The sequence below is a fragment of the Rattus rattus genome, chromosome 5, assembly GCF_011064425.1.
Source record: "Rattus rattus isolate New Zealand chromosome 5, Rrattus_CSIRO_v1, whole genome shotgun sequence".
Taxonomy (NCBI): Eukaryota; Metazoa; Chordata; class Mammalia; order Rodentia; family Muridae; genus Rattus; species Rattus rattus.
Window position 1 is genome coordinate 129,863,985 of NC_046158.1, and position 26,451 is coordinate 129,890,435.

A 26,451-nucleotide genomic window follows, 5' to 3' on the forward strand; every position below is an offset into this window, starting at 1 on the left:
GGCAAACATTTCACACGTTTGTGACGAGCCGTTGCCAGAGAAATATCCTATGGGATTGTAAGAGAAGTCCCTTATTTGCTCCTATTTCCTTGCCTCAGAAGTCAACCACTCACATCTCTTAATAAATTAAGCTGCAGGGCTCAACTCTGCTCTGAGACCTGTGTACGCTGCCTTAAATTATCTGTGTTAGTGCCATTTGGGGAGCTTGGTCTAGTTCCAGAACATTTCATCTTTTGCTATTCCTTCCCTTAGCCTTATTTCATGTCAAAGCACTTGGAAGCATATGACATAGTGTGTTCTCCTGGGGGAACCAATCACAGGATCTTCTGTTCAGTTTAACCCAGAACAAATTTGATACCCTGTTTATCAGCATTGATAGTATTGATTAGATTAATTATTCCCTTTAAATCAATTTGTAATCTGGGGCTTGGCCAGCCTCATTTGTTTATTGATTGTAAATGATATTTCTATCATTCTGTGTGAATAAATCATTGAGTGGTCCAGAAAGAGGCCAGCATCATTTAAGCAAGCAAGGAAAGTGGTTATTTTAATTAGATTTTCAAATTCTTTCACTCCTTATATAAATGTGAGTAGTTATTTGTATGTGGGTGGACACCAGGCACAGTTCACTTGTGAAGGTCAGAGGAAAACTTGTAGGAGTCCCTTCCTTCCTCCCAATAAATGAGTTCCAGAGATTGAAGTCCCCTCATAAACCTTGGTGGCAGATGTCTATCAAGGTTTAGCCTTTGAGCAGCCATCTAAATAAGTTTATATACAAAATCTTGCAATTGTTCTGATACTTTAGCAACTAGTTCAGAATATGTCGAGCAACTTCTGGATTCACTAATTCCATCAACAAAACAATAAAAATTCTACTGTTATTTAAATTATGATCAATATCTTCAATATTAAAAAGATTGTGAAATTAGCACCACAAGGAAAAGGATGCAGACATCCATGAAAATAAAAAAAATTAAAAGAATTGCACAGAAATTCCATCAAAATCATCACTTCAGGCAGGAGTCCCAGCAAGCAGGACTCAGAAGTAGCCACTGGGACATGAGGTAAAGTCTAGAGTGAATCACCAGGAGCAGTTGAACACAGCATCACAGAAGACTCAGTGATGCACTGTGCTAACGCTAGGACAGGCCGGTTAGTGCCAAGAGCTGACCACTGAATTTGAATGCGGAGAAAAAGGCTTTCTGGGACCTGCAAGACAGCAAGAATTTTAATAAAGTAAGAAAAAGATGAAAGTCTACTTGATGTGAATTCCAACAAAATCTATGAAAGCTCAAGGACTCAGTACAAGCAAGACAAGGAACTTCTACAAAAAGCAGAAGGGCGCGGGGTTAGAGAGTGATAAGGAGAGATTGTATTGGTTTGTATGCGTTCATGAGTATGTAGGTTTTGGTGCACACATGCATGTTTCCATGTGGTCCTTAAAGGAGGACAAAGCTGTGGCTACTTGAAGACATAATTACAGGAGACAGCACTCACTTCACCTGGTTAACAAAAAATGCCCTGCTGCAGTTAGAGGCCGGAGAAACAAGTGAACCTTATCTAACTATAATGTGTACATGTGGGGAATTACTGAAGATACGTTATTTTAAACCAGTGTAACTTAGGGCGGAAGTTCTCGTACATACAAAATTAAAAGACCCAGGCAATTGTACTTGTATTATAGAGTACCGTAATGCAGTTGAGTATTTTTAATCTTTCTCTTACTTAACCCCTTTTTACCTATGGCAAAAAGCCCACAGACTCCAACTCCTGAGATGCTCCCAGAGATCTCCATGGCAAGAAACAGGAACCCCTACGAACTGTTTTACTCAGAGGCCTTTGAACCCTAGTGCAGTACCTGAGCAACTGCTTCACCCAGCGCCCTTCTTTTCCTCGCGCTACTCCCAGTCAACAGCTCTACCCAGAGGCCTTTGCGCCTTTGTGCTATATCCTGCTAAGTACTTCACTAGAGGCTTTGCGGCCGGGTTGCAGCATAGACAGAAGGGTTCCTGGCACACATTTCTACCCATCGCCATTGTACCAGTAGCAAAGAGTTCTGCCAGTCCCAGTGACGGAAGCATAATCTAGCTGGAGGTGGCAGAAGGGCAAAGGGAGCCTTAGATTTCCAAGTATTAGATGGTGATTACGAAGATGAATTTCTGAAGACCTGAGGTGAGTTGGAATGAACTCCATATCCTATGAGAAATGTGTGATTTTTTTAAGGTACTCCAGTGAACGAGGTGTGATTACAGTGATGGACTTGTAGAAACCTAAAGTGACTTGATGTGAAGCTTATGCCGTATGAGAAAGAGCTCTGTTTTCCAAGGTCCTGCGGAAGTCCAAGTGTATCAGTTGCACAGCTGTTTGTGTTCTAGGGAAGAGAGAATTTGGTTCTGTGTGATAGAAAGTGAAATACGGACTACCAAGCAGAGAAAGTCAAACCTCCCACAGTGTTGCTTAGTAAGTGCAGAGGTAACAGTTAAGCAGCTAAATGCATGAACCATGCACAGTCAGAATTTTATTCTGGCGTAGGAGGGTTTACCTTGTTGGAATCTTTATACTCAGAAAGGTTTGAAAGATCCAGACACTATCGTTACGGATTATCACCATAAAGTGACAGATTTGGAATCCTCAGCTATTGTTGGCATTCAAGCAGTTGGGTAAAGACTGCTGTCACAGCATATTTCCAAAAGCTATGGGATCAGAATCATGAGCTGACATTCAGGGCTGTCCAGAGAGCATTATATGGGCATGAGCAAGAGAACTGATAAAGCTTATAATAAAATCAAACCTACTCATGTTAAAAGTCTTGGAGAGATCAGGAATTCATGGCAAAATACCTAAACATGATAAATGTAATATTGAGCAAAACAACAGTCAACACCAAATTAAATGGAGACACTTGAAGTGATCCCCTAAAATCTGGGAAAAGGCAAGGATTTCAATATAGTTCATGAAATTCTAGTTGGAGCAATTAGACAAGAAGAACAAGAGAACACAAATTGCAAAGGGAGAGTCAAGCTGGAGAGATGACTCAGCAGTTAAGAGCACTGAATGTTCTAGAGGTCATGAGTTCAAATCCTAGCAACCACATGGTGGCTCACAACCATCTATAATGAGATCTGTTGCCCTCTTCTGGTGTGTCTGAAGACAGCTACAGTGAAATTATGTATGTTAAAGAAATCTTTAAAAAAAGAAAATGGAGAGGAATCAGATATGATCATATATATAAATTTTTCTCAAAATTCGACCCGATAACTTTTTACAGATGATAGCTTCAGAAAAGTGACTGGTATCAAATTAGCTCAAAGAAATCAGTAGTCCTTCATAAAAGCATTAAATGGGCTCAGAAGAAGTTAAGGAAAGGACTCCCTTCACAATGGCATACATAATATAGAATATATTGGTGTGATTTTATCTAGGAAAGTGTAAGAAATGTATGACAAGAATTTCAAGTCCCTGAAGAAAGAAATCAAAGAAGACCTCAGAAGATTCAAAGATCTCCCATGCTCATGGATAGGTAGGATTAATATAGTGAAAATGGCCATCTTGCCAAAAGCAATCAACTGATTCAATGCAATACCCATCACATTTCCACCTCATTTCTTCATAGAGTTAGAAAGAGCAATTTACAAATTCGTTTGGAATAATGAAAAACTCAGGATAGCAAAAACTATCTTCAACTCTAAAAGAACTTCTAGGGGAATCACAATCCTAACTTCAAGCTATATTACAGAACTATAGTGATAAAAACTGTATGCTATTGGTTCAGAGACAGGAGGTAGCTCAATGGAGTAGAATTGAGGACACAGAAAAGAAGGCACACACCTATGGTCATTTGATGTTTGACAAAGAAGCTAAAACCATCCAGGGGAAAAAGATAGCATTTTCAACAAATGGTGCAAGTTCAACTGGAGTTCAACATGTAGAAGAATGCAGTTGTAACGTCATGTACAAAGCTCAAGTCCAAATGTATCCAGGACCTCTACATTAAACCAGATACACTCAAAGTTATAGAAGAGAAAGTGGAGAAGAGCCTCAAACACAAAGGCACAGTAGAAAATTTCCTGAACAGAACACCAATGGCTTATACTCAACGATCAAGCAATGACAAATGGGACCACATAAAATTGCAAAGCTTCTGTAAGGCAAAGGACACTGTCATTAGGACAAAATGGCAACCAACCTATTGGGAAAAGAACTTTACCAATCTTACATTCGATAGAGGGCTAATCTCCAATATATACAGATAAGTCAAGAAGTTAGAGTTCAGAGAATCAAATAACCCTCTTAAAAATGGGGCACAGAACTAAAAAAGACTTCTCAACTGAGGGATATTGTATGACTGAGAAGTACCTAAAGAAATGTTCAACATCCTTAGTCATCAGGGAAATGCAAAGCAAAACAATTCAGAGTCCACATCACACCAGTCAGAATGGCTAAGATCAAAAACTCAGGTGACAACAGATGCTGGCAAGGATGTGGAGAAAGAGAAACACTCCTCCATAATTGGTGGGATTGCAAGCTGGTGCAACCACTCTGGATATCAGTCTGGAAGTTCCTCAGAAAATTGGATATAGTTCTACCTGAGGACCCAGCTATACCACTCCTGGGCATATACTCAAAACATGCTCCAACCTATAACAAGGACACATGCTCTTCTGTGTTCATAGCAGCTTCTTTTTATAATAGCCAGAAGCTGGAAAAGAACCAGGATGTCCTTCAACAGAGGAATGGACAGAAAAATATGGTACATCTACACAATGGAGTACTACTTAGCTGTCAAAAACAATGACTTCATGAAATTTTTAGGCAAAATCCTGAGTGAGGTAACCCAATCACAAAAAAGCACACATGGTATGCACTCACTGATAAGTGGATATTAGCCTAAAATCTAGGACTACCCAAAATACAATCCACAGACCACAGGAAGCTCAAGAAAAAGGACGACCAAAGAGCAGATACTTTAGTCCTTCTTAGAAGGGAGAACAAAAATATTTATAGGAGGAGTATGGAGACAAAGTTTGGAGCAGAGACTGAAGGAATGGCCATTTGGTGCCTTCCCCACCTGTGGATCAACCCCATACAGCCAGGAAACCAAGAAATATTGCTGATATAAAGAAGTATAAGCTGACAGGAGCCTCATATAGCTCTCTCTTGAGAGGCTCGTGACAAATACAGAGGCAAATGCTAGCAGCAAAACATTGAACTAGGTAGAGCACTAGGGTACTCATGTGAACTGTTCCACCCTTTTTCATTTTTTACTGCAACAGCCCCCAGCTATCTCTCCTTGTCCCATTCGTACAGGAGTGGAGGCGATAGTTGGATGGGACGTGAGAAGACCTTACCCTGGTCACTTGACTCTTGCCAGAACAGAAAGGAACTGTTCCCAGTGAGGAAGTTCTTCAAGCTGCCTCAGATAGTGTTCTCTCATGACACTGGTCAGGATAAGGTGCTATATGCTCCTGGAATCAGAACACACATTTCTTTTCTTGTACTTCTTGACCCATGCCCTTGTGGGTCTGCCTTTGCCCCACATCTGTATCAATCAACTGGAGCCTCTTCCCTGAAAGAGATCTGAAAATAAGGAGTTTTTCAAAGAATTAGAAAAGGCCAGTTGTGAATCTGTAAATGACCGTCCCTTCCCATATGGCCTGAGCCATACTGTGTGCCTTTCTTCCACCCAGGTTTTCTTTGCTCAAAAAGGTATAGCCTTTCCCAAGTCCCTGCAGGTGCTGCTGGCTGCAAGGGTTATTCTGTGTTGAGTGACATTACTGGTGTTTTCTGCAGTTTCCTGAGCATGAGGCTTTGGAATGCTCACTTATTGGCTCCAGAAGCTCCTGGCCCTTCCAAGCCTGCAATGGACAAAACAATGAAGCAGAAGCACCAGAAGCAGAAGCAGAAGCAGCAGCAGCAGGGTTGGCAGAGGTAGCAAGGATCTGAGCATGCCAAGAGTAAGTTCTGTGGTAACAATGATCAATATACAACAAATAGTTTGCAACAGAGAGTGGGGTCAGAGGATAGAGAAATCCAGTTCCTCCTTAACACAATTGGCAGTCCCTGTGTCTTTGTACTTGGTGGAAATGGGGCAAGTCACCATGGGCCAATCAGAGGAAACCCCACACTGTCATATCAGGGGATCTCATCTGTTTTACCATCAACATATCCCTGCCCCACCCGACCATGCAATATTTCTTACCAGCACCTTCTCTGGACTCAAGCACTTCAGACCTCACCTTGGATCGCCTCAAAAGACAGACCATAGGTAAGCCTCACTTTGCACATGGCTAGGTACCCTTGCCCAAAGTGGGGAACAAGACCCATACTGGCCTCCGATGACTCCTAGAAAGCAGTACAATAGGTAGTTAAAGTGTCAGAAGGGAGTGGAGAAAAGAGAAAGCTGATTTGGAGAAATGTTTCCAGAAGGCAGAATCACTCAATATGAAATTACCTGGTTTGGAATGTGGATTCTCTCCATTTCAAATAAAACTCATTTGTGTGTGTGTGTGTGTGTGTGTGTGTGTGTGTGTGTGTGTGTGTGTATGTAAGTCTGTGCACGTGTGTGTATAGAATGTAAAGAATACCTATCAAATGACTCAAATTTGAGTGCACCATATAAAATAAGTGACTAGAGCTGGTAGATCTGTGAGGGCTTCAGGATCCATCTCGTCGTGACTGTGCTATGGAGGACTGCAGCAGAGCTGTGGGGCTGAGCGGTCTCTGCACCCTCTGAATTCTCCTCTCTGCTCCAGATGCGCTTTCGCTGCTTCTCAGTCCTGTTGCTGCCTCTAACCACTTCACACAGATCTCTTGGAGACATGGAACATAGTCCTCTGAGTGCCTCCAGGACCACTGTCTCCTCAGCTCACAAGTAACCAGGAGACAGGCAGCAGGGCTGACACTCCCACTGTGCTTGAAGGTTCTCTGGAGTCTCGTGTTTCTTCTCCATTTTCTTGCTAATTAACCAGTACTGCATGGATGTTTCTTCCAGGGGCTTCTGAGTGCTATGAAAAGCACTGTGCTGGGCCATGGCTATTCCGGGACTGCAGCCCAGGGTGGAACTCTGTGCAGAGAATAGGCAGAAGGAACAACACTCAGACTTTCTTCCCAGAATCTTCCTTCAGACTTCAGGGAAAAACAACATTGTGCCTCTAGTTTAAGTCAGCAACATGGACCTCTGTCCCACTGTCACACAGCCACTTGAAATTCCATCCTGACTCTATCCTCCCTGCTCCTGTCTGCATCCTCAGCAGACTCCTCTCCACTCTCTGCTGTCATCCTCCAGGGACCACAGAGCATCCTACAGCCCTTTAAACAGACAAGAAATCTTAGCACAGATTTGTAGGACTTATGCTTCTCTGTGCTCTCCCTGAGCTGACATGGGCCCTTGGGTTGCTTCTTCCCTAGTACTCCATGCATCCCTTCTCCAGCATCCTTGCCTAGCAATGGGTCACTGTCTTCTGCTGTCTACAAGTAGCTCAAGTTTTGGAGGACTCCTTATAGGAGAGTGGGCAGAATGAGATTTTCACTCTGGCATGATAGATAAAATGTCACCAAACCCCTCAATGTGCATGCTGACAAGGGAAGAAAGAACTAGAGAGTGTATCCTTTCCCATCACACCCCACCTACTTGTCTTAGCCTGAATCTCTGCAGCACTCTTCATTGGCTGCCATGATTTTGTTATTTGTCACTGGGAGGCAACAACACAAGGTTCGTAAGGCTTTGCCAATCCTCTTCTTCAGGCCCTTCCATCCCGACCTTCTCAGAGGGACTCTGGGCACACCCTGGCACTGCATTCTGAGTTTCTTCTCCTGGTCTGAGTTGTGTCTATGGAAGATGATGTGGTATTCTCTTCCTGGATCTTCTTACTGGGGAAGGGGCTGCTGTTTGTGGACCCCCAAGAGGATATGCTGCTACTTGTGTCTGGAGACTCAGAGCTCTCATTGACCACATGTTGCCTGCTTTCAAAGATTGAGCTTAGTGAGTATGTGAACAGTGAGGAAGTGGTTTCTGATGTAGTGGTTGTTATCATTGTCATTGTTGTTGATGTTGTTTCTGTCGTCGTCATTGTCATCATCGTCGTTGTTTGTGTTGTTGCATTTCCTTCCCTTGAAGATGAAGTAGTGGAATCAATGCTGCCCTCATTCTCTCTAAATGTCCCCTTTCTGATGTGTGGCATAAGCATCTGCACTGAGAAATTGTTTTCCGGGAAGCTATCCTTAAGAGAAGAAAGGGCAGTAAGCGAACTGTGCCTCCTCTTACAGCCTCTTATCCTATCTCCACGCACCTCAGTGTGTGTGTACAAAGGGAAGATGGGAAGGCTAGGGGCACTTGTTACTCTCCTTATAGGCCGAGAAAGGTTGGTAGCTTCTCTATGGTCCAGTGTACCACTGTGCCCTCCATCATGATAAAATTGGGGCTGCCAGGGTGATTTCTTTTTAAAATAAGATATGTAGCCATGGCTTCATTATATTTCCTTTCCCTCAAAGCATCTCTGAGCTCTTGAATGTTGAATCCCATTAAGGAACATGGTAAAAGCAATGTTGGACTCAGGATATCTAGGGATTTCCCCTGAGGAGCTCAATGTCTCTTGATCATGGCACAGCCAAGGGTGGGCCAATATTTCTGTTGTAGATGGTCTCATTGTTGGGTCTATTGTCATTAATCTCTTCAACAGGTTTCGGAGCTGCGGAGAGAGGTGATATGGTATCGAACAGCTCCGGGACAGTATTTGATACTTTATCTTGCTGTGCACTGTACCCTTAAATGGGAGATTTCCGAGAACTAAGTAATATAATAAAATTCCCATGCTCCATATATCGGCAGGGAGCATATCATATTGTGTGTGACCGAACACTTCAGGAGCGCAATATTGTGCCGTGCCACAAAAGCCCTTGGCTTTTTCCCCAGAGGTCAGTCTTTTGCTTAAGCCAAAGTCAGAAAGCTTCACATGCCCCTCCCAATCTAATAGGACATTCTCCGCCTTGATGTCACGGTGGACAATATTCTGACTGTGAATATAGTTGACGGCCAAGCACAACTCCCTAAATATGCTGCGTGCCTCTTCTTCATCCAGAGGCCCACGCTTGTTGACAAGTTTCCGCAGGGATCCCTGGGCTGCGTATTCCATCACAAGGAAAGTTTTGCGCTCGGTGTCAATGACCTGGAGAAGCCTTATTATATGATTATGGTATAGTGATGTCATGAGGTCAATCTCAGAGATTACTAAGAAGTCTTTTCTTGTGCCTCTTTTCAATATCTTGATGGCTACCAGAGTCTGGGTCATAAGGTGGAGAGCAACCTTGACTTGAGCAAAGGACCCTTCTCCTATGGTGCCCAGTATGTAGTAATCCTCTGTCAGAGTGTTCCCTTCGTGGCCACTGGCCTCAAGCTCCCCTGACTTCATCACAATTTGCTCATCTTCATCTGAGTCCCCAGAAACTACAGATGTAAAGATGACAGAGAAACAAATTAGAATTACTTCTAGGAAAGCTTAGTACTGAAGATTCTAAGATTAACAGTCAGAGATACCTTCAATAAAAGGTCTGGTTATGGCTCCAGGGCACAGGGAAACCAGAACATAGCAAAGACAAACGCAGTGGATGGAAAGAAGGAAGAAGACTCACAGTAAAAAGAAAGCAAGGACAACGGAAGACAACATTTTCCTCAGGAGAACAAGGATCCCCATTTCAAAGGACAACCCTTTGAATAACTTACCTAAGACATCCATTATGAAGGGAAGCACTGAGTGAAAGGCTGCACTTGATCAAGATAGCCTTACCCAGAAAGGTAAGGGATATAAGCTGCCCCAGTATATACACGGGATGAGGGCAAGAGTAGCACAGCACCTATGAATAAGAATGAAAATTTGTCAATTTTTTTCTGAAAATGGATTCACCTTGAGGTCACTTTATGGAATAACACAGCCCAACAGAGATAAATACCACAAATTTTTCCTCATATGTAGTATCTGGGTGGATTGCAGCCGAGTTAAAGGAAAGGGGAACTATGAGAGGACTGGAGGATAAGAGGTAGGATGAGCTATAGAGTACCAGAAAGTGACAAAGTCAAGAGATGTCAGGAAAAGAAATACGGATGTTGGCCAGTGTGATGGTTTGCATATGCCTGACCCAGGGAGTGGGACTATTAGAAGGTGTGGCCTTGTTGGAGGAAGAGTGTCACTATGGCGGTGGACTTGGAGAACCTCTTCCTAGCTGCCTTGGGAAGCTCTCGTCTGTTCCTGGTTTCCTTCGGGTGAAGATGTAGAACTCAGCTCCTCCTGTACCATGCTTGCCTAGGTGCTGCCATGCTCCTGTCTTGGTGATAATTGACTGAACCTCTGAACCTGTAAGCCATCCCCAATTAAATGTTGTCCGTTATAAAACTTACATTGGTCATGGTGTCTGTTCAAAGCAATAAGACCCTTAAACAGCCAGGCAGGGTGCTACTTAGGTTTGTCCCCACATTTCATCATAGCACTTGGGAGGCAAGGCAGGCAAATCTCTTAGTTTGAGGCTGCCCTGGTCTACAGAGAAAGTTCAGGTTGGCCAAGGCCACACAACGAAACCCAGTCTCCAAAGAACAAGAAAACCAAACCAAACTAAAGAGAGAGACTGGAAGAAAGAAAGAAAAAAGGCGAAAGGAGAGAAAGAAGGAAGAAAGGAGGAAAACAGAATGGATGCTAATCCAGGAAGCAAAAGGAAATAAATTAAACAAACAAAAATCAAGAAGGCAAAACTGTAAATAAACCCTACAAATGAATAAAGTGACATAAACAGGAAACTAAACCTCTGAGCTTGTGGAAAGAAAACAGCAGGAAAGAACTCATCCTGTGGGTGTAAGTGTAGCTGATGATCAATGTCAAACTCCAGTCACCAAAGTCCAAATCCAATCCAATCACTGACCGCCAATTTCAATCTGACCACCAATCTCTAAGTCCCACAGTTACCACCAAACCACTCTCTCTACAGAAGGACACAAAACAGCCCAGACAGTGAGTTATATGATCAGCTGTTGGTCATTTCTCACAATGGCTCTCTGTGACATCACAGCATTAGTGACCACTCAGAGCTGGCATAACCCACAGTGACTTTTCTTACTTCTTAGCATCAAGGGGCTCTACCTGTTGCTGTTCATTTTACTGAGACCAATGACAACACAAGAGGCACCTTAAGGGACAGAGAGTTCATTTAGATTCAGGGTATGAGGGATTTGCTCGGAATGTTGGGGTCCCCCCTTACTGGGGCATTAGTCTCCTGTGAAAAAGAATGTTTTAGATAGGGGTGCTTTGTTTGGGAAACGTCTAGATTCCAGAAAGGCAAATAACAAGATATATATGATCTTTCTCTGTCTCTCTCTTCTCTCCCTCTCTGTCTCTGTCTCTGTCTCTGTCTCTTTTTTTCTCTCTCTCTCTCTCTCTCTCTCTCTGTGTGTGTGTGTGTGTGTGTGTTTGTGTGTATGTATATACACGCGCGCATGCGCATGCGCGTTTTTGTGTTTGTGTGTGTCCACCCTGATGTGTAAAATTACAGCAAAATTCACATGGGGGATTTGGGGGGAAAGAAACATCTCTGCTCCAAGAACAAGCAAGAGCAAATTGAACAGCAGTCAAGGCTTAGATTGGATTCCTTAGTGGGCAGAGATTTCTAAGGGTAGGCATTTCCAGGATCAGAATTGCTGGAATTCCGTGCCCTGATCTTATGGAGGTCAGAGATGGGTGGCTTTTCTGCTCAGGATCTGGTGACTTTTCTTGCTCAGTGATTACTCAGGTTTGTTTTTCGGTTTAATTGCTTGCTTCACCCGGTTTCTTCCTACACATGGTCCATTGTTCAGGATGGGAAGTCCTTTCAGGCCACAGGATGCTTTGGCTTAGGTTCTAGGGCACAGTCATGGAGCTCTTCAGTAAGTGTCGGAAGGATATTCTGCAGTGGCCTTGGCAGCTTCTGCTGCTGTACCTCAAGTTTTTTAAAATGTTTCTTTCATTTGCTGTTTTTAAATTTACATTTCAAATATTATCCTCTTTCCAGCTTTCCCCAGGAGAAACTCTCTATCCCATCCCCCCTTCCCCTGCTTTTGTGCACCCCACCCACACAACCATCCCCTTCCACTTCCCCACCCTGACATTCCTCTACACTGATGTACTGAGCCTTGACAGGACCAAGGGCCTCTCCTCCCATTGATGCCTGCCAAGGCCATCCTTTGTGATATATGCAGCTAGAGCCATAGGTCCATCCCTCTGACTCATGGGATGGTGGTTTAGTCTCTGAGACTTTGAGATGGTACGGTTGGCTGATGTTGTTGTTCCTATGGGATTGCAAACCCTTTCAGCTCCTTCAGTCCTTTCTCTAACTCTTCCATTGGGGACTCCGTTCTCAGTTCAGTAGTTGGCTGCAAGCATCTGCCTCTGTATTTGTCAGGCTCTGGCAGAGCCTCTCATGAGACAGCTATATCAGGCTTCTGTCAGCATGCACTTTTTGGCATCCACAATATTGTCTTGGTTCGGTAGCTGTATGTGTATGGGCTGGATCCCCAGTTTGCGCAGTCTCTAGATGGACTTTCCTTCATTCTCTGCTCTACAATTTGTCTCCATATTTCCTTCCTTGAATATTTTGCTCCCTCTTCTAAGAAGTACTGAAGCAGGTCTTTCTTCTTGGTCATGTGGTCTGTAAATTGTATCTTGGGTATTCCGAGTTATTCTGTTAATATCCATTTATCAGTGAGTGCAAACCATGTGTGTTCTTTTGTGTTACCTCACTCAGGATGATATTGTCTAGTTCCATTCACTTGCCTGTGAATTAAATGAATTCATTGTTTTTAAGAGCTGAGCAGTATACCGTTGTGTAAATGTATCACATTTTCTGTTTCCATTTATGTGTTTAAGGACATCTGGGTTCTTTCCAGCTTCTGGCTATTATAAATAAGGCTGCTATGAACATAATGGAGAATGTGTCCCAGTTATGTGTTGGAGCATCTTTTGGGTATATGCCAAGTAGTGTTGTATCTGGGTTCTCAGGTAGCACTATGTCCAATTTTATGAGGAACCACAAGACTGCTTTCCAGAGCAATCGAGTGTTCCTCTTTCTCCACATCTTTGCAAGCATCTGCTGTCACCTGAGTTTCTGATCTTAGCCATTCTGACAGGTGTGAGGTGGGATCTCAGGGTTATTTTGATTTGCATTTCCCTGATGACGAAGGATGTTGAACATTTCTTTAGGTACTTCTCAGCCGTTTGGTATTCCACAGTTGAGAATTCTTTGTTTAGCTCTATACCCCGTTTTTAATAGGGTTATTTGGTTCTCTGGAGTCTACTTTTTTGTGTTTTTGTATATATTAGATATTAGCTTTCTATCAGATGTAGAATTGGTAAAGATCTTTCCCAATCTGTTGGTTGCCATCTTGTCCTGTTGACAGTGCCCTTTGCCTTATAGAAGTTTTGCAATTTTATGAGGTCCCATTTTTCGATTTTTGATCTTAGAGCCTAAGCCATTGGTGTTTTGTTCAGGAAAATTTCCCCTGTGCCTTTGTGTTCCAGGCTCTTCCCCCTTTTCTTCTATTAGTTTGAATGTATCTGGTTCTATGTGGAGGTCCTTGATCCACTTGGACTTGAGCTTTGTACAAGGAGATAAGAATGGATTGATTTGCATTCTTCTACCTGCTAACCTCCAGTTGAACCAGCACCATTCGTTGAAAATAGCTAAAACTACTCTCAACAATAAAAGAACTTCTGGGTGAATCACCATCTCTGAGCTCAATCTGTATTGTAGAGTAACCATGATAAATACTGCATGTTATTGGTACAGAGATTGACAGGTAGGTCAATGGAATAGAATTAAAGACCCAGAGATGATCCCACATATCTAAGGTCACTTGATCTTTGACAAAGGAGCTAAAACCATCCGGTGGATAAAGGACAGAATTTTGTACTCATATTACTGAATGGTATGAACTTTCCTGACAGCAAGCCTTTCATGTCGCACACTGAGGACACATGTTCCATAGGCAAACATTGAGAGAAGTTGCTCTTAGTGCTTCAAGCACCCATGGGCAGAAAGGATAGACTCCCAGAATGTGTCTCCGTTGCTCCAGAAGGTGTTCAAGGAATCTTGGCCATGATGTCTTTCTCTTGGTCTTTGTGGTAGTCAAAAGATGGAAGTTAGGTTTTTTAGGAAAAGGACTGGTAAAATGTTATATTAAGAATATTTTGACCTTTAGAGATTATTTTAAACACAAATATTTTATTTAATTAATTTTTTGTGAGACTAGTGAGTTTACTGGCCTTTTTGTAGACCATGGATGAAGTTTACTAATAGAATCAGAATTACTGCTAATCAACAGTCCATCATGGATGGTATCCTTTTAAAAGCTACACCTTAAAGTCACTTTTATTTCCACATTCTACTTTTTACATAATACATCATTTCCATAGATCACTCTAAGCTATGTGAGGGGTTATTATGTAGAATTCCTACTTAGGGAATATCAATACTTCATTGCAATTTTCCTAGTTATCACTGTTTTGTTCTCCTCTCCTTGTCATGGTCATGAGGGAAAAGTCCAGAATGGCTTCTATTTTTCAATAATACACTATTTAAAATTGAAAACACAACTTTCAATAACTGTGAAATGTTTGACAAAAGAGAGTGTAATGCCATTGTCATGCAAATTTGTAAGTTTTCATAACAATGCAATACTCTCCTGGAAACTTTTTCTTATAGAAATGGAAATAGCAAAAAGTGACTTGCTGTTTGCCATCTGATAAGAGAATATTTTACTAATGTAATGTTTGAGCTCATTTTATTTGTGCATCATTGAGATGGCTTAGTAGGAAATGTCAATGGTATGCAATGCTGGCAACCTGACCTTGATCATTACATAAAGATGGCCAAAGTAGGCACTATAATTCTGTCACCCAGTCTCCATGTATCTGTCATGGCTTAAAAGCCCATAATCACATCCAATTTGTTATATACAGAGCACACTTACAACATTTGTGGAAGGTTGTCCTCGTGGGCACTACATCTTCACTAATTTTGATGTGAAAAGGAAGCAACACAAATAATTGTGACAACCATACAAATTCGACTGTCTATATGATATACTTTTAGGAAAAAATAACTTGGTCATTTTATTTGTAGTAAGAGTACTAGGAACTGAGGTAGTTCATTTCCAATGGAACTATTTGAACAAATAGTTCAGCATACATTTAGTGATATTTGATCAATAGAAAGCATTAAAATCAAATGAGGTGGGCTGGGCATGACAGCATATCCCTTAAATGTGAACACTCAAGAGGCAGAGGCAGAGGGTCTCTGCGATTTGGAGCAGTCCTGGTCTACAAATTGAGTCTAGGACAGCCAGATCTCAGTTACACAGAGAACCTCTATCACAAAAAAACAAAATAGATAAATAAATAAACAAATACATAACTACTTAACTAAATGCATACATACATACATACATACATACATACATACATACATACATCAAAACAAAATGCCAGTTACATAGCCTTAGTTATGCATGTGTGTATATTTGTGCTGTGGTGTTGGAAGTTGTTTGCCACTTCTCTAAAACAGGGAAAAGGAGAGAGAGAAAGTCTACTTACCAGGCAAAGTCAAGGCAGGTCAAGCCTATGGGCAGATTTCCAGGCCTGAGAGCCATGGGATGGTAAGGGGATCTGCATTTAAGGCTGAAGGGCTAGGAGCTGAAGATTCTATTTTCCTGAGGGGAAGGAATAGGGAGACTTTTGAATGGGAACAGATGCCCATGTTTATTTCCGCAATTGTTTCTGTTACATTGTATCTTTGCTTCCTACCATACTGTGGAGTATAAAAAGGCTAAGAAGAAAAAACTCAAAGCAGCTGCCTGCAGCTGTCTGAGTAGTGACTGGCAGTCCTCCTATTGTGCCAGGAAGCATCTGTGAACCCCCAGCACCGCCCCCCAAAAAACCCACCAAGGAGTTGATTCTGGTGCAATCACATTAGGGTCTCTTTATTGAAAGCTTGAGTTGTGTACCACGGCAGCACTGACACAGCCAGATGGGAAAATAGAGCCCCCAGCCCAGCTCCAGGCAAGCATTTATAGAGGAAGAAGGGGTTAAGTAGCCTGGTACACCTGATTGTGGGGGCCATTATGTCCTTTACCATATTGGCTGGTGCTGGGAGACAAAGCATAAACTTAACTTCTGTTTTCCTCCTGATTGGTGGTTGTTAGGAAGTAAAATGTCAAGGGTAGCCTTGTAACCTGGAGGTGTAGATTTCTTGTGCCTGGAAACTGGTGCTATGTATGGGCCTGTTAGGTCAACCTAATGTCAGGTTCTCTAAGATGGAGTCTGAACCCAAAAGTTCTGGTCTCTCCCCTTTTCTCTGGTAATTAGAAGGTCATCATGGGAGTTCCTAAAGCATATAGGTGTCGTTATAGAGAGACTGGTAGTGACTCTTTATGACCCTAAGCTGAATAGTCTCAAGCTTTTTTATATTAGTATACATTATTTGTCTCAGCCCATTATAAAGTTTGTTTTTCTCATGGTGTCCCTGGGCCTTGGCTAGGGGCCCAACAATGGGAGACGGGAGAGTAATGCAGCTCTTTCTTCCTGTCAATCAGCGTTGTCTTCAACTGCAATTGGGGGTATGGTGTTTCCTAGATGCAATCATATTGACCTTCAGGGATATGGGTGTGGTCAAGTAGAAAACACCTGAACCTTTTAATGAGGCTCCATGAGCCCTGGCTGGAGGGGGACCTGTTTCATAGAGCACACAATGTTTAGGCCAAACATGTTTATAAGCCTACTGGACACCTTTGAGATTGTCTAGCAATTGGTGATCCTCAAAGTCGGGGATGACCTCTGCTCCTATGTTAATAACAATGAGGTTATGAAAGGTATCTTGACCATGATTTTAAAAGGAGTGAGATCCATCTGGTAAGGGGAGTTTCATACCTGGCAGAAAGCTAAAGGAAATAGAGTTACTCAGTCATTTCTAGTCTCTTAGGTCAATTTAGTTAAGGTCTCTGAGGGTTTTGTTCATTCTCTCTACCTATCTGGAACTCTGGTGTCTATATGCACAATATAGTTTTCAATCAATCCTCAGAATATTAGCCAGTCTCTGACTTATTTGGGATACAACAGGTGGTCTGTTGTCTGACCCCATCATCTCAGAAATCCCATCCCTTGGCAGTATGTTCTTTAAGATCTTTGTTGTTGAGGATATAGTTTCATGTTTGGTGGGAAAGCCTCAATCCAACCTGAAAAGGTATCTAGAAACATCAGTAAATATTTATATCTAAATATTTCTGGTTTTACCTCTGAGAATTCTATCTCTTCATAGACTCCACGCCTCCTGCCTCACTGGCAAGCTTTACAGTAAGAGACAATCCCAGCTAGCTTTGAGTTGCCATCTCTAATCCTGATAGTAGCATGTCTTTTCAAATCCTGTGTTCTTCAGTCCAAATATGGGAAGAGTGGTAGATCTTCTTAAATATGCACAGTCCCATTTCTTCTGGCACAATGAGTTTGTAATCTGCTGTTCTCCACCACCTGTCATAATGTTGTGGAATGGCAAATTCCTAGCCCAGATTATCTCATCTTTTGAATAAGAAGGGTGGTCATGGAGCATAGGATTCCCCAGACCCAGGGCAGTCAGGGGAATGAGAGGTCCAAGCGTGATTGGCTGCTTGATCTGCCCTATTGTTGTCCTCCAAAACTAGGTCCTTCCCTTTCTGGTGTCCCAAGCAGTGGATGATGGCCAGCTTTTTTGGGCCCCAATAAGACTCTAAGTAGGGAAAACATTTTGTTTTATAGTATTCTTTCTGCCATCAGAAGGCCTCTCTCCCTATAAATAGTCCCATGTACATGAGCAGTAGCAAAGGCATTTTGTCTTTTCCCAGCTCTAAAGCATTGGTTAAAGCTACCAGTTCAGCTTTCTGGGCTGACATTCCTTCCAGGAGTGACCCCATGCTTGTGATCTCTGTGTTTGGAACCACTGCTGACCCAGTATACCTCTGTCTGTCCTGAATGAAGCTGTTGCCATTGGTGAACCATGTTAACCTCTGTGTCCATCAAGGGAGTATCCTGAAGATCTTGTCTCATTCCATGGATGGGGGACAATATAACCAAGCAGTCATGCAGAGACCCATCAAGGTCTGGATCAGGCAGCAGGAGAGCTGGGCTTAGGGAGGCTGGTGCCTGAAAGGATATCCTGGGAGCATTTTAGAGGAGAGGCTAGTAATGAATCATTCTAGCCTTGGTGATGGTCAGGATTTGGCTCAATGACAGATTGGCAGCATCTTTGACCAGAAGTTCCTTGGACAAGATGATGTGCAAACAGTTGGCTTTGGTAACTTGTTCTAATTTCTTGGACAGATAGGTCATTGGCTAGTGCCAGGACTCAGAGTCTGAGCCACTATCCCTTTCACTATCTCAGATCTCTCCTCCGTAAGGGGTGGAGGGCTTAGTCACTTCTGACAACCCCAAAGGAAGAGGGAAGGCAATATACTATATTTGAATCTCAAAAAACATAAATGCTAAATAAAAATAGGAGTTAGAGAGTTGGTTCAGCATTCAAGAGAACTGAGTGGTGTTTAATATCCTCAGGGTCCTGTCCTAGAATATTTGTGGTTCCTAACAATCTCTAGTCTAGGGGATCTGTTACCTCTTTGTGGACTCTACATGGTGTAGAAATACATACAGACAAACAACCATAGTAATTAAAAAATAATGGAAGAAAGGACGGAAGGAAGAAAGAAGAAAGAAAAGAAAAGAAGGAAAGAGAGAAGGGCAAAAGAAAGGAAAGATAAAAGCAAAGAAGGAAGACAAGGAAGGAAGGAAGCAAGGAAGAAAGGAAGGAAGAAAGGAAGGTAAGTTTTATAAAGATGTCTTAGCCGTGAGACAGACAGCAGCCAGGTCTCGATAAATGAACTCTTATGATCTTTCACTGAAGCAGTCTTTGGCAATCTTCTGAGCCTGACTGCTCAAAGGCAAAAGCAGTTTTATTCTGAGGATAGAATAGCAATGTCCACAGTGCCATTAGGTAACTTTTCATTGCTGCTTTTCTCTATGTGTGTCCTCTGTCCTTCATATTTGGTTTAACTGAGGCACTGATGCAATACATCTGTCTTTTAGATCACACATCATGATTAGCAAGTAGCATTGGAACTCAAGAAATCGACTTTCAGTGTCATTTACTTGACTTTCAGCTATGATCTTCTATTACAAGATGAACATTCTAGAAACATTTCTGTCCATCATTTTTATAATTTACATATGTTTCTGCATAACTTTAATCAAATAATAACCAAAAGTGCCTATGCTCTTGCTATGTGACCGTGTCCAGAAGTGGATTTCTTAATTGACCATGGATAGGGAGAGACAGAACTCTACATGAACTTGTTTAGACACTCTAAGTAAAATCCCCATGCTTTCTTTTGGAAGAAAAATATTGTTTTGGAGATGACTCCCATGTTCGCCTTCCCTTCTATAGGTAAGAAATCTTTCTTAGGTCTTGCATCTTGGCTCTTGTGAATGCTATTCTTGTAGTCAAAATGATTACATCTGGAATCAACTAAAATACCCCAAACAATTGTGAGGGATTTTTACTAAATAAAGCTTTTAAAGTGGGTAGGCACTTCTTTAATCTGGATCCTTCGAGATTATAAGATTAATCTTTAATCCAGGCCAACACTTCTAGTGACTGCCTACATATATAATGAATATTTAAGAAGGAAGATTTCACTCTTTGCACTCTTGCATTAGATCTGGCAAGAAAGTTCATTACTTTATGGACATTAGAAAGTAGGGGGATTTGTTTATTTTTGTTTGTTTGTCTGTTAGTTTGAATTCTGGTACCTATTGAAGACGAGCTAAGACATCCAGTCTTAGGTATTGAGCAACTACTAAATTCTTCAGCTTTCCATAGGTAGACAGCCATTCTTGAATTGGCTGAACCACAGCCTTTGAAACATTCTAATAATGCACTTTCTAAATATATCTATTCATTTTACCAGTCCTCTTCATGTGAGTAATCTTGACTAATAAACCTCTGTTATTTTTATCTACCCACTGTGGGATTTGCTGGCTAACATTAGTATTCATAAAGGCATTCTTTTTTGTTCCATTTTTTCTTTAAATATTCAACTTATCATGAACCATACATTTTTTACAAATGTTTATTTTTCAAGAAATTGACCTGAATTCAGAAAGAAAACTGCCAAAGCAATGATGCCATCATCCACATTCTTGGTAGGAGAAAGATCCATCATTATGTTTGTCACCTGGGCCTGGCTATGGCCTCATGATTGTGTGAAGTCCCTGTGATTACCAGGTACACAGTACCTTCAAATTTACCTGACCACTGCTTGAAAACTCTGAACAAACATCACCCTTTGTGTCCTAAACTCTCATTAACCAGCAATATTCTGGACACCCTTCTCATATGAGTCAGGGAAACTGTTCCACTCCATGTTACATAATGGGCTGTGTGAGCTAGGCAAATTATGTCCAGAAGGAAGATAAAGAAGTTGGGATGGAGTGCAAAAAGACAGAAGGATTAGCCACTGGAGGCCATAGGCATGTGCTATAGAAAAGAATATCCCTGCAGAATTTGAAAATGTTGTAGTCTAGAGTGGGAGCCAACACCAGAAATCATTGTGCAGTGTTTATTCACCCCACTGTAACTTAACTCTAAGGACAGTTCTCATGTCACTCTGGCCTTATTAGCCAATCATGACCTCCAGTCAGACCAGTCTGAAGTGATGCAAGGTTCTTCAGAGAGCCAGGATGCAGGCTTGGCTTTGTTAGCTGAGCCCGTGCTAGTGGGATTGTGTGTTGCTCTGAGTGCAGCTGCAGGAAATCTGAGGGAATCATGGGTGAGCTTGAAAGCCATGGCTTAGTAAGCAAGGTACTGCCATCCCCAGGTAGGAAGGATCCTATGGTAAGTCAAGAGAACTTGGGAGGCTGGTCCTCCCTGAGGAGGGGTGGGAACCCGAGGAGAGAACCAGTATCCTGTGAGGTCCCATGCAGTGCGTCCATCTCCCTGGACCCAGCTGCCAGCTTTTGAATATCTCACCTCAGTGGGCTGCATCTTCAGAGTATTGGACAGAGGGAGCTGTGTGTACAAATACCCTTGTAGTTAAGGTCACTGTGCTTTTGGTGCATCCTAGATATGCAGGCTGACAAAGTCAGAGAGGCTTAGTTTCTCCAGTATCTTCCACAAGTTCTGCACTCTGAATTTAACAGTTTGGTGTAAGTTTCATTCTGGTTAAGTTTATGAAGATTGTAAATGGCTTCTCATGTGTTGGGTAGCAGTACACTACTAAGCTGTGCTGTAGAAGAATACAGTTGATGATATAAAGGATTTGTCAATGTTTAGGAAATAGTAAGTCACACAAAATAAAATACCCCAAAAATAATGAGTATGGTAACCAGATATGTTAGGGATTAGGTCACTAAGATACATGTTTCTTCATTAGGATTTCAAGACATTTGTCTCCAAAACTGACAAAGGAGACCACTGACTTACAACCAACTACTAGGCCCATATCCATATTAAAGAATAGGCCTCTAAAACACTACTCAGGGAGGCATTACAGGATCACAACTGATGTTAAGGCCTGGTGTGGCATAAAAGTCCACTTTCCTTTTTGATAAAAGCATGTTTCTTACACATGGGCAACAGGATGCTGGGTGACACCTATTTGAAAAGGAAAAACACAGTTCTGTTGAGGGCTGGACTGACCAAGCAAGGGCTTTGCCTTAAGCATGCAAGTATGAGGAGACAAAGAAGGAAGGTAGCTTCTTCTCAGTCCCAAGAATATCCTTGGCAAGGCCAGAAACAGATTGAGGCCTCAGCAGTATTCCCTAAGGTTCTGAGGTATAGAGCAAACCCAAAATATCTTCCCTAAAACCAGGAATAGGCTTAGGAAAGCTTGCAATGGATTATGGGCAATACCTTTAGGAAGAGGTTTCTACAGATTCTGAGAACCCAAGTCTTCCCAAAATATGGAGCTCTGATTATCAGTTTGAATGCATCTGTGAGCTTGGTCAATAATTTTCTTGAGATATCATAGGTTTCAGTTGTGCAATGTTGTTTATTTTTCTGCCCCTGAATTTTTTCCCAAGGTGTGATAGTTTCTGCTGACTTCACAGATGTCTGTGATTTTCTTCCTTCCTGCCCCTGAAGTAATTTGTAAGCTACTTTTCTTAATAAGTTTGGATGCATGAGACATAGCTATGCAAGACATTTCCCACCCACTTTTATCTTGTCCTGTCTTCCACTTTTCTTATTTTTCACTTCCCCTGGCATCTTCCCCTCAGGATCTTATTACAGAACAACGACTTGCTGTTTCATGTCATCTGTGTATTTAGGAAATAATTCTGGGAATATCTTTACTGTGTAGCTCTAGCTTGCTAAGTGGTTAGACTTTCAGTCTTCTGTATCTATTCAAGTTGTTCAAATGTAACCTAGGGCTGGAACCTAAAAGGCACTTAAGGATGATGGCATACGTGGAACACAGAGTCTGTTCTACATTGGCTCCTCCTAGCAATAGCCAGAGCTAGATAATCTCTATTATTAAAGGTTTTCTTTCTTAACCTATTGTTGTTGTTTTATTTATTTATTTATTTATTTACGAATGAATATCAACTGTTCCTCTTTACCCAGTACCCTCCTCACTTAAGTCACTCCCATTCACCTTAGAAGGAGAATCTTCATTCTGGATGTGAACATCTCACACACTCATTCCATCCTCACCCTCTCATCCTCCCAACTTCTAGCTCCAACTCATTATCTCCTCACCTCCCCACCCTACTTATCAAGTTTCTCTGGGACTAGGCATATTCTTGCCCAGTGAAACCGGACAAGGCTGTGCATTTAGAGGTGCAGGATCCCTAGGCAGGCAGGTAAGCAACAGGCTCAGGGACAGCCACTGTTCCAGTTGTGTGGAGACCCACATGAAGACCAAGATGCTCTTTTAGTACATATGTGCATAGGGCCTAGTCTAGCCTGTGCTCACTCTTCTAGTGCATATGTGCATAGGGCCTAGTCTAGCCTGTGCTCACTCTTCTAGTGCATATGTGCATAGGGCCTAGTCTAGCCTGTGCTCACTTTCCTAGTACATATGTGCATAGGGCCTAGTCTAGCCTGTGCTCACTCTTCTAGTGCATATGTGCATAGGGCCTAGTCTAGCCTGTGCTCACTCTTCTAGTGCATATGAGCATAGGGCCTAGTCTAGCCTGTGCTCACTCTCCTAGTGCATATGTGCATAGGGCCTAGTCTAGCCTGTGCTCACTCTTCTAGTGCATATGTGCATAGGGCCTAGTCTAGCCTGTGCTCACTCTTCTAGTACATATGTGCATAGGGCCTAGTCTAGCCTGTGCTCACTCTTGCATAGGGCCCAGTCTACCCTGTGCTCACTCTTTGGCTGGTGATTCAGTCTCTGAGAGCCCCCAAGGGTCCAGGTTAGTTGACTCTATTGGTGTTCGTGTAGAGTCTCTATCTTCATTGCCTAACCATGTATTGTATAAGTAAACCATATTGTCTCTGTCCATTCTTCAGTCGGGGGACATCTGGGTTGTTTATAATTTCTGGCGATTAAATTATATATATATATATATATGGTGGAACATGTTTGGATATATGCCTATGGTAGAATAGATGAATCTTCAGGTAGAAGACACAACTGTATTCCATTTCTTTTAAAATTGGGTTATTTGGTGTTTTGGATGTTAATTTCTTGGGTTCTTCATGTATTTTAGATATGAGCCCTCTATAGAATGTAGAGTTAATGAATATATTTACCTAATCTGTAGCTTGCCTTCTTGTCCTATTGACAGAGTCCTTTGCTTTGCCAAAGCTTTGGAGTTTCTAGAGGTCCCATTTTCTAATCATTGAGCATATAACACTGGCCATTAGTCCAATGTTCAGAAAAATTCTCCTGTGATATTTCCTACTTTCACTTCTATTAGATTCACTGTGTCTGGTATTAGGTTGAGGTCCTTGATCCACTGTGAACTGAACTTTCTTCAGAGTGATAAACAAGGGTCAATTTACATTCTTCTAGATGCAGACTGCAATTAGACCAGCTTATTTTTTTCCCACTGTATGATTTTTAACTTCTTTCTCAAAGATAAAGTGTCCATAGGTATGTGGGTTTATTTATGTATCTTTGATTCTGTTCCATTGATTGAAATATCTGTCTCTGTATCAATATCTTTCAGGGTTTATTATTATTATGGATAATATTATTATTAATATTTACTATTATTAATACTTTCTTTATTCACATTTCAAATCTTATCCCCTTTCATGGTTTTTCATGCAGAAACACCCTATCCCATTCCACATCCCCATGCTTCTGTGAGAGTGCTCCCCCACCCACCAACCCACCCACACACTCCCTTCCAACTCCTGGCCTTGGCATTTTCCTACATTGGGGCAATAAACCTTGGCAGGACAAAGGGCCTCTCTTCTCATTGATGCCTGACAAGGCCATCCTCTGGTTCATATGCAGCTGGACCAGGAGTTGCCCATGTGTAGTTTTCGGTTGATGGTTTAGTCCATGAGACCTCTGGGGTGTCTGCTTGGTTGGTATTCTTGCTCTTGCTATGGGGTTGCAAACCGCTTCAGCTCCTTCAGTCCTTTCTCTAACGCCTGTTTTCAGTCCAATAGTAGGCTGTGAGCATCCACCTCTGTATTTGTCAGGCTCCAGCAGAAATTATCAGGAGACAGCTATATAAGGCTCCTATCAGCATGCGCTTCTTGGAATCCACAATAGTGTCTGGGTTTGGTGACTGTATGTGGAATAAATCCCTGGGTGTGGCAGTCTCTGGATGGCCTTTCCTTCAGTCTCTGCTCAACACTTTGTCTCTGTATTTCCTCCTGTATTTTGTTCCCCCTTCTAAGAAGGACTGAAGCCTCCCCACTTTAGTCATACTTCTTGAGCTTCATATGATCTGTAAATTGTATTTTCAGTATTCTGAGTTTTGGGGTTAAAATTCACTTATCAATGAGTGCATACCATGTGTGTTGTTTTATGACTGGGTTATCTCACAAAGGATGATATTTTTCTTGTTCCATCCATTTGACTAAGAATTTCATGAAGTCATTGTTTTTAATAGCAGAGTAGTAAACCATTGTGTAAATATATCACATTTTCTCTATCCATTCTTCTGTTGAAGGACATTTGGCTTCTTTCCAGCTTCTGGTTATTATAAATAAGGCTTCTATAACATAGTGGAGCATGTGTCCTTGTTATATGTTGGAGAATCTTTTGGGCATATGTCCAGGAGTGATATGGCTGGGTCGTCAGGGTAGCACTATGTCCAATTTTCTGAGGAATGCCAGACTGATTTCCAGAGTGGTTGTACCAGCTTGCAATCCCAGTGGAAGAGTGTCCTCTTTTTCCCCCTCCCACATCTGTCACCTGAATTTTTGATCTTAGCCATTCTGACTGGTATGGGGTACAATCTCAGGGTTGTTTTGATTTGCATTTCCCTGATCATTAAAGATGCTGAACATTTCTTTAGGAGCTTCATGGCCAGTTGATACTCCTCACTTGACAATTCTTTGTTTAGGTGTGTATGCTATTTTTAATAGGGTTATTTGATTATCTGGACACTAATTTCTTGAGTACTTTATACATAATGGATATTAACCCTGTATCAGATGTAGTACTGGTAAAGCTCTTTTCCCAATTTATTGGTTGCCTATTTGTCCTATTGACAGGGCCCATTACATTACAGGAGCTTTGCAATTTTGCACGTGTCAATTCTTGATCTTTAAGCATAAATCATTGGTGTTCTCTCCAGGAAATTTCCCCCTGTGTCCATGTGTTCAAGACTCTTACCCACTTTCTCTTCTATTAGTTTGAGTGTATCTGGTTTTATGTGGGGGACTTTGATCCACTTGGGCTTGAACTTTGTACAGGACAATAAAATAGATCAATTTGCATTATTCTACATGCCGACCTCCAGTTGAACCAGCACCGTTTGTTGAGAATACTATCCTTTTTCTACTGGATGTTTTTGGCTCCTTTGTGAAAAAATCAAGTGACCATGGGTATGTGTGTTTTTTTCTGAGTGTGCAGTTCTATTCCATTGATCTACCTGCCTGTCTCTGGACAAACACTGCACAATTCTTATCAATATTGCTCTGTAATACAGCTTGAGGTTAGGTATGGTGATTCTGCCAGAAGTTTTTTTAATGTTAAGAATTGTCTTTGCAATCATGGGTTTTTTGTTATTCCAACTGAATTCGCAAATTTCTTGTTTTCAATTGTATTTTTTTCTTACATTTCAAATGCTGTTTCCAGGTTTCCCCTGCAGAAAACCCCTATCCCATTCCCCCTGCCACTACTTCTATGAGCATGTTCCCCCACACAGCCACCCAACCATTCTGGCCTCCCCTTTCTGACATTCCCCAACACTGGGACAGGACCAAGGGCTTCTCCTCCCATTGATA

The 26,451-nt window shown here is 41.9% G+C and overlaps 1 protein-coding gene across 1 annotated transcript; it reads right to left on the minus strand.

Moving 5' to 3' along the window:
- Positions 1 to 8,538: 8,538 nt before the first annotated feature.
- LOC116902091 (sperm motility kinase-like) lies at positions 8,539 to 9,366 on the minus strand. Its single transcript, XM_032904389.1, has 2 exons — positions 8,787 to 9,366; positions 8,539 to 8,748 (listed from the first exon to the last, which is right to left on the minus strand). The coding sequence occupies exons 1-2, from the start codon at positions 9,285 to 9,287 to the stop codon at positions 8,596 to 8,598; spliced, it is 654 nt and encodes a 217-aa protein (XP_032760280.1). The 5' UTR covers positions 9,288 to 9,366; the 3' UTR covers positions 8,539 to 8,595.
- Between the last annotated feature and the right edge of the window lie 17,085 nt (positions 9,367 to 26,451).

Excerpts from the sequence above, each read along its gene's own strand:
- LOC116902091 (XM_032904389.1), bottom strand. The coding sequence starts at position 9,287 with ATGACCCAGACTCTGGTAGCCATCAAGATATTGAAAAGAGGCACAAGA. Across the intron at positions 8,749-8,786 it reads GAATTTTATTATATTACTTA|CAAGATAAAGTATCAAATAC; the intron begins GTTCTCGGAAAT and ends TACAGTGCACAG.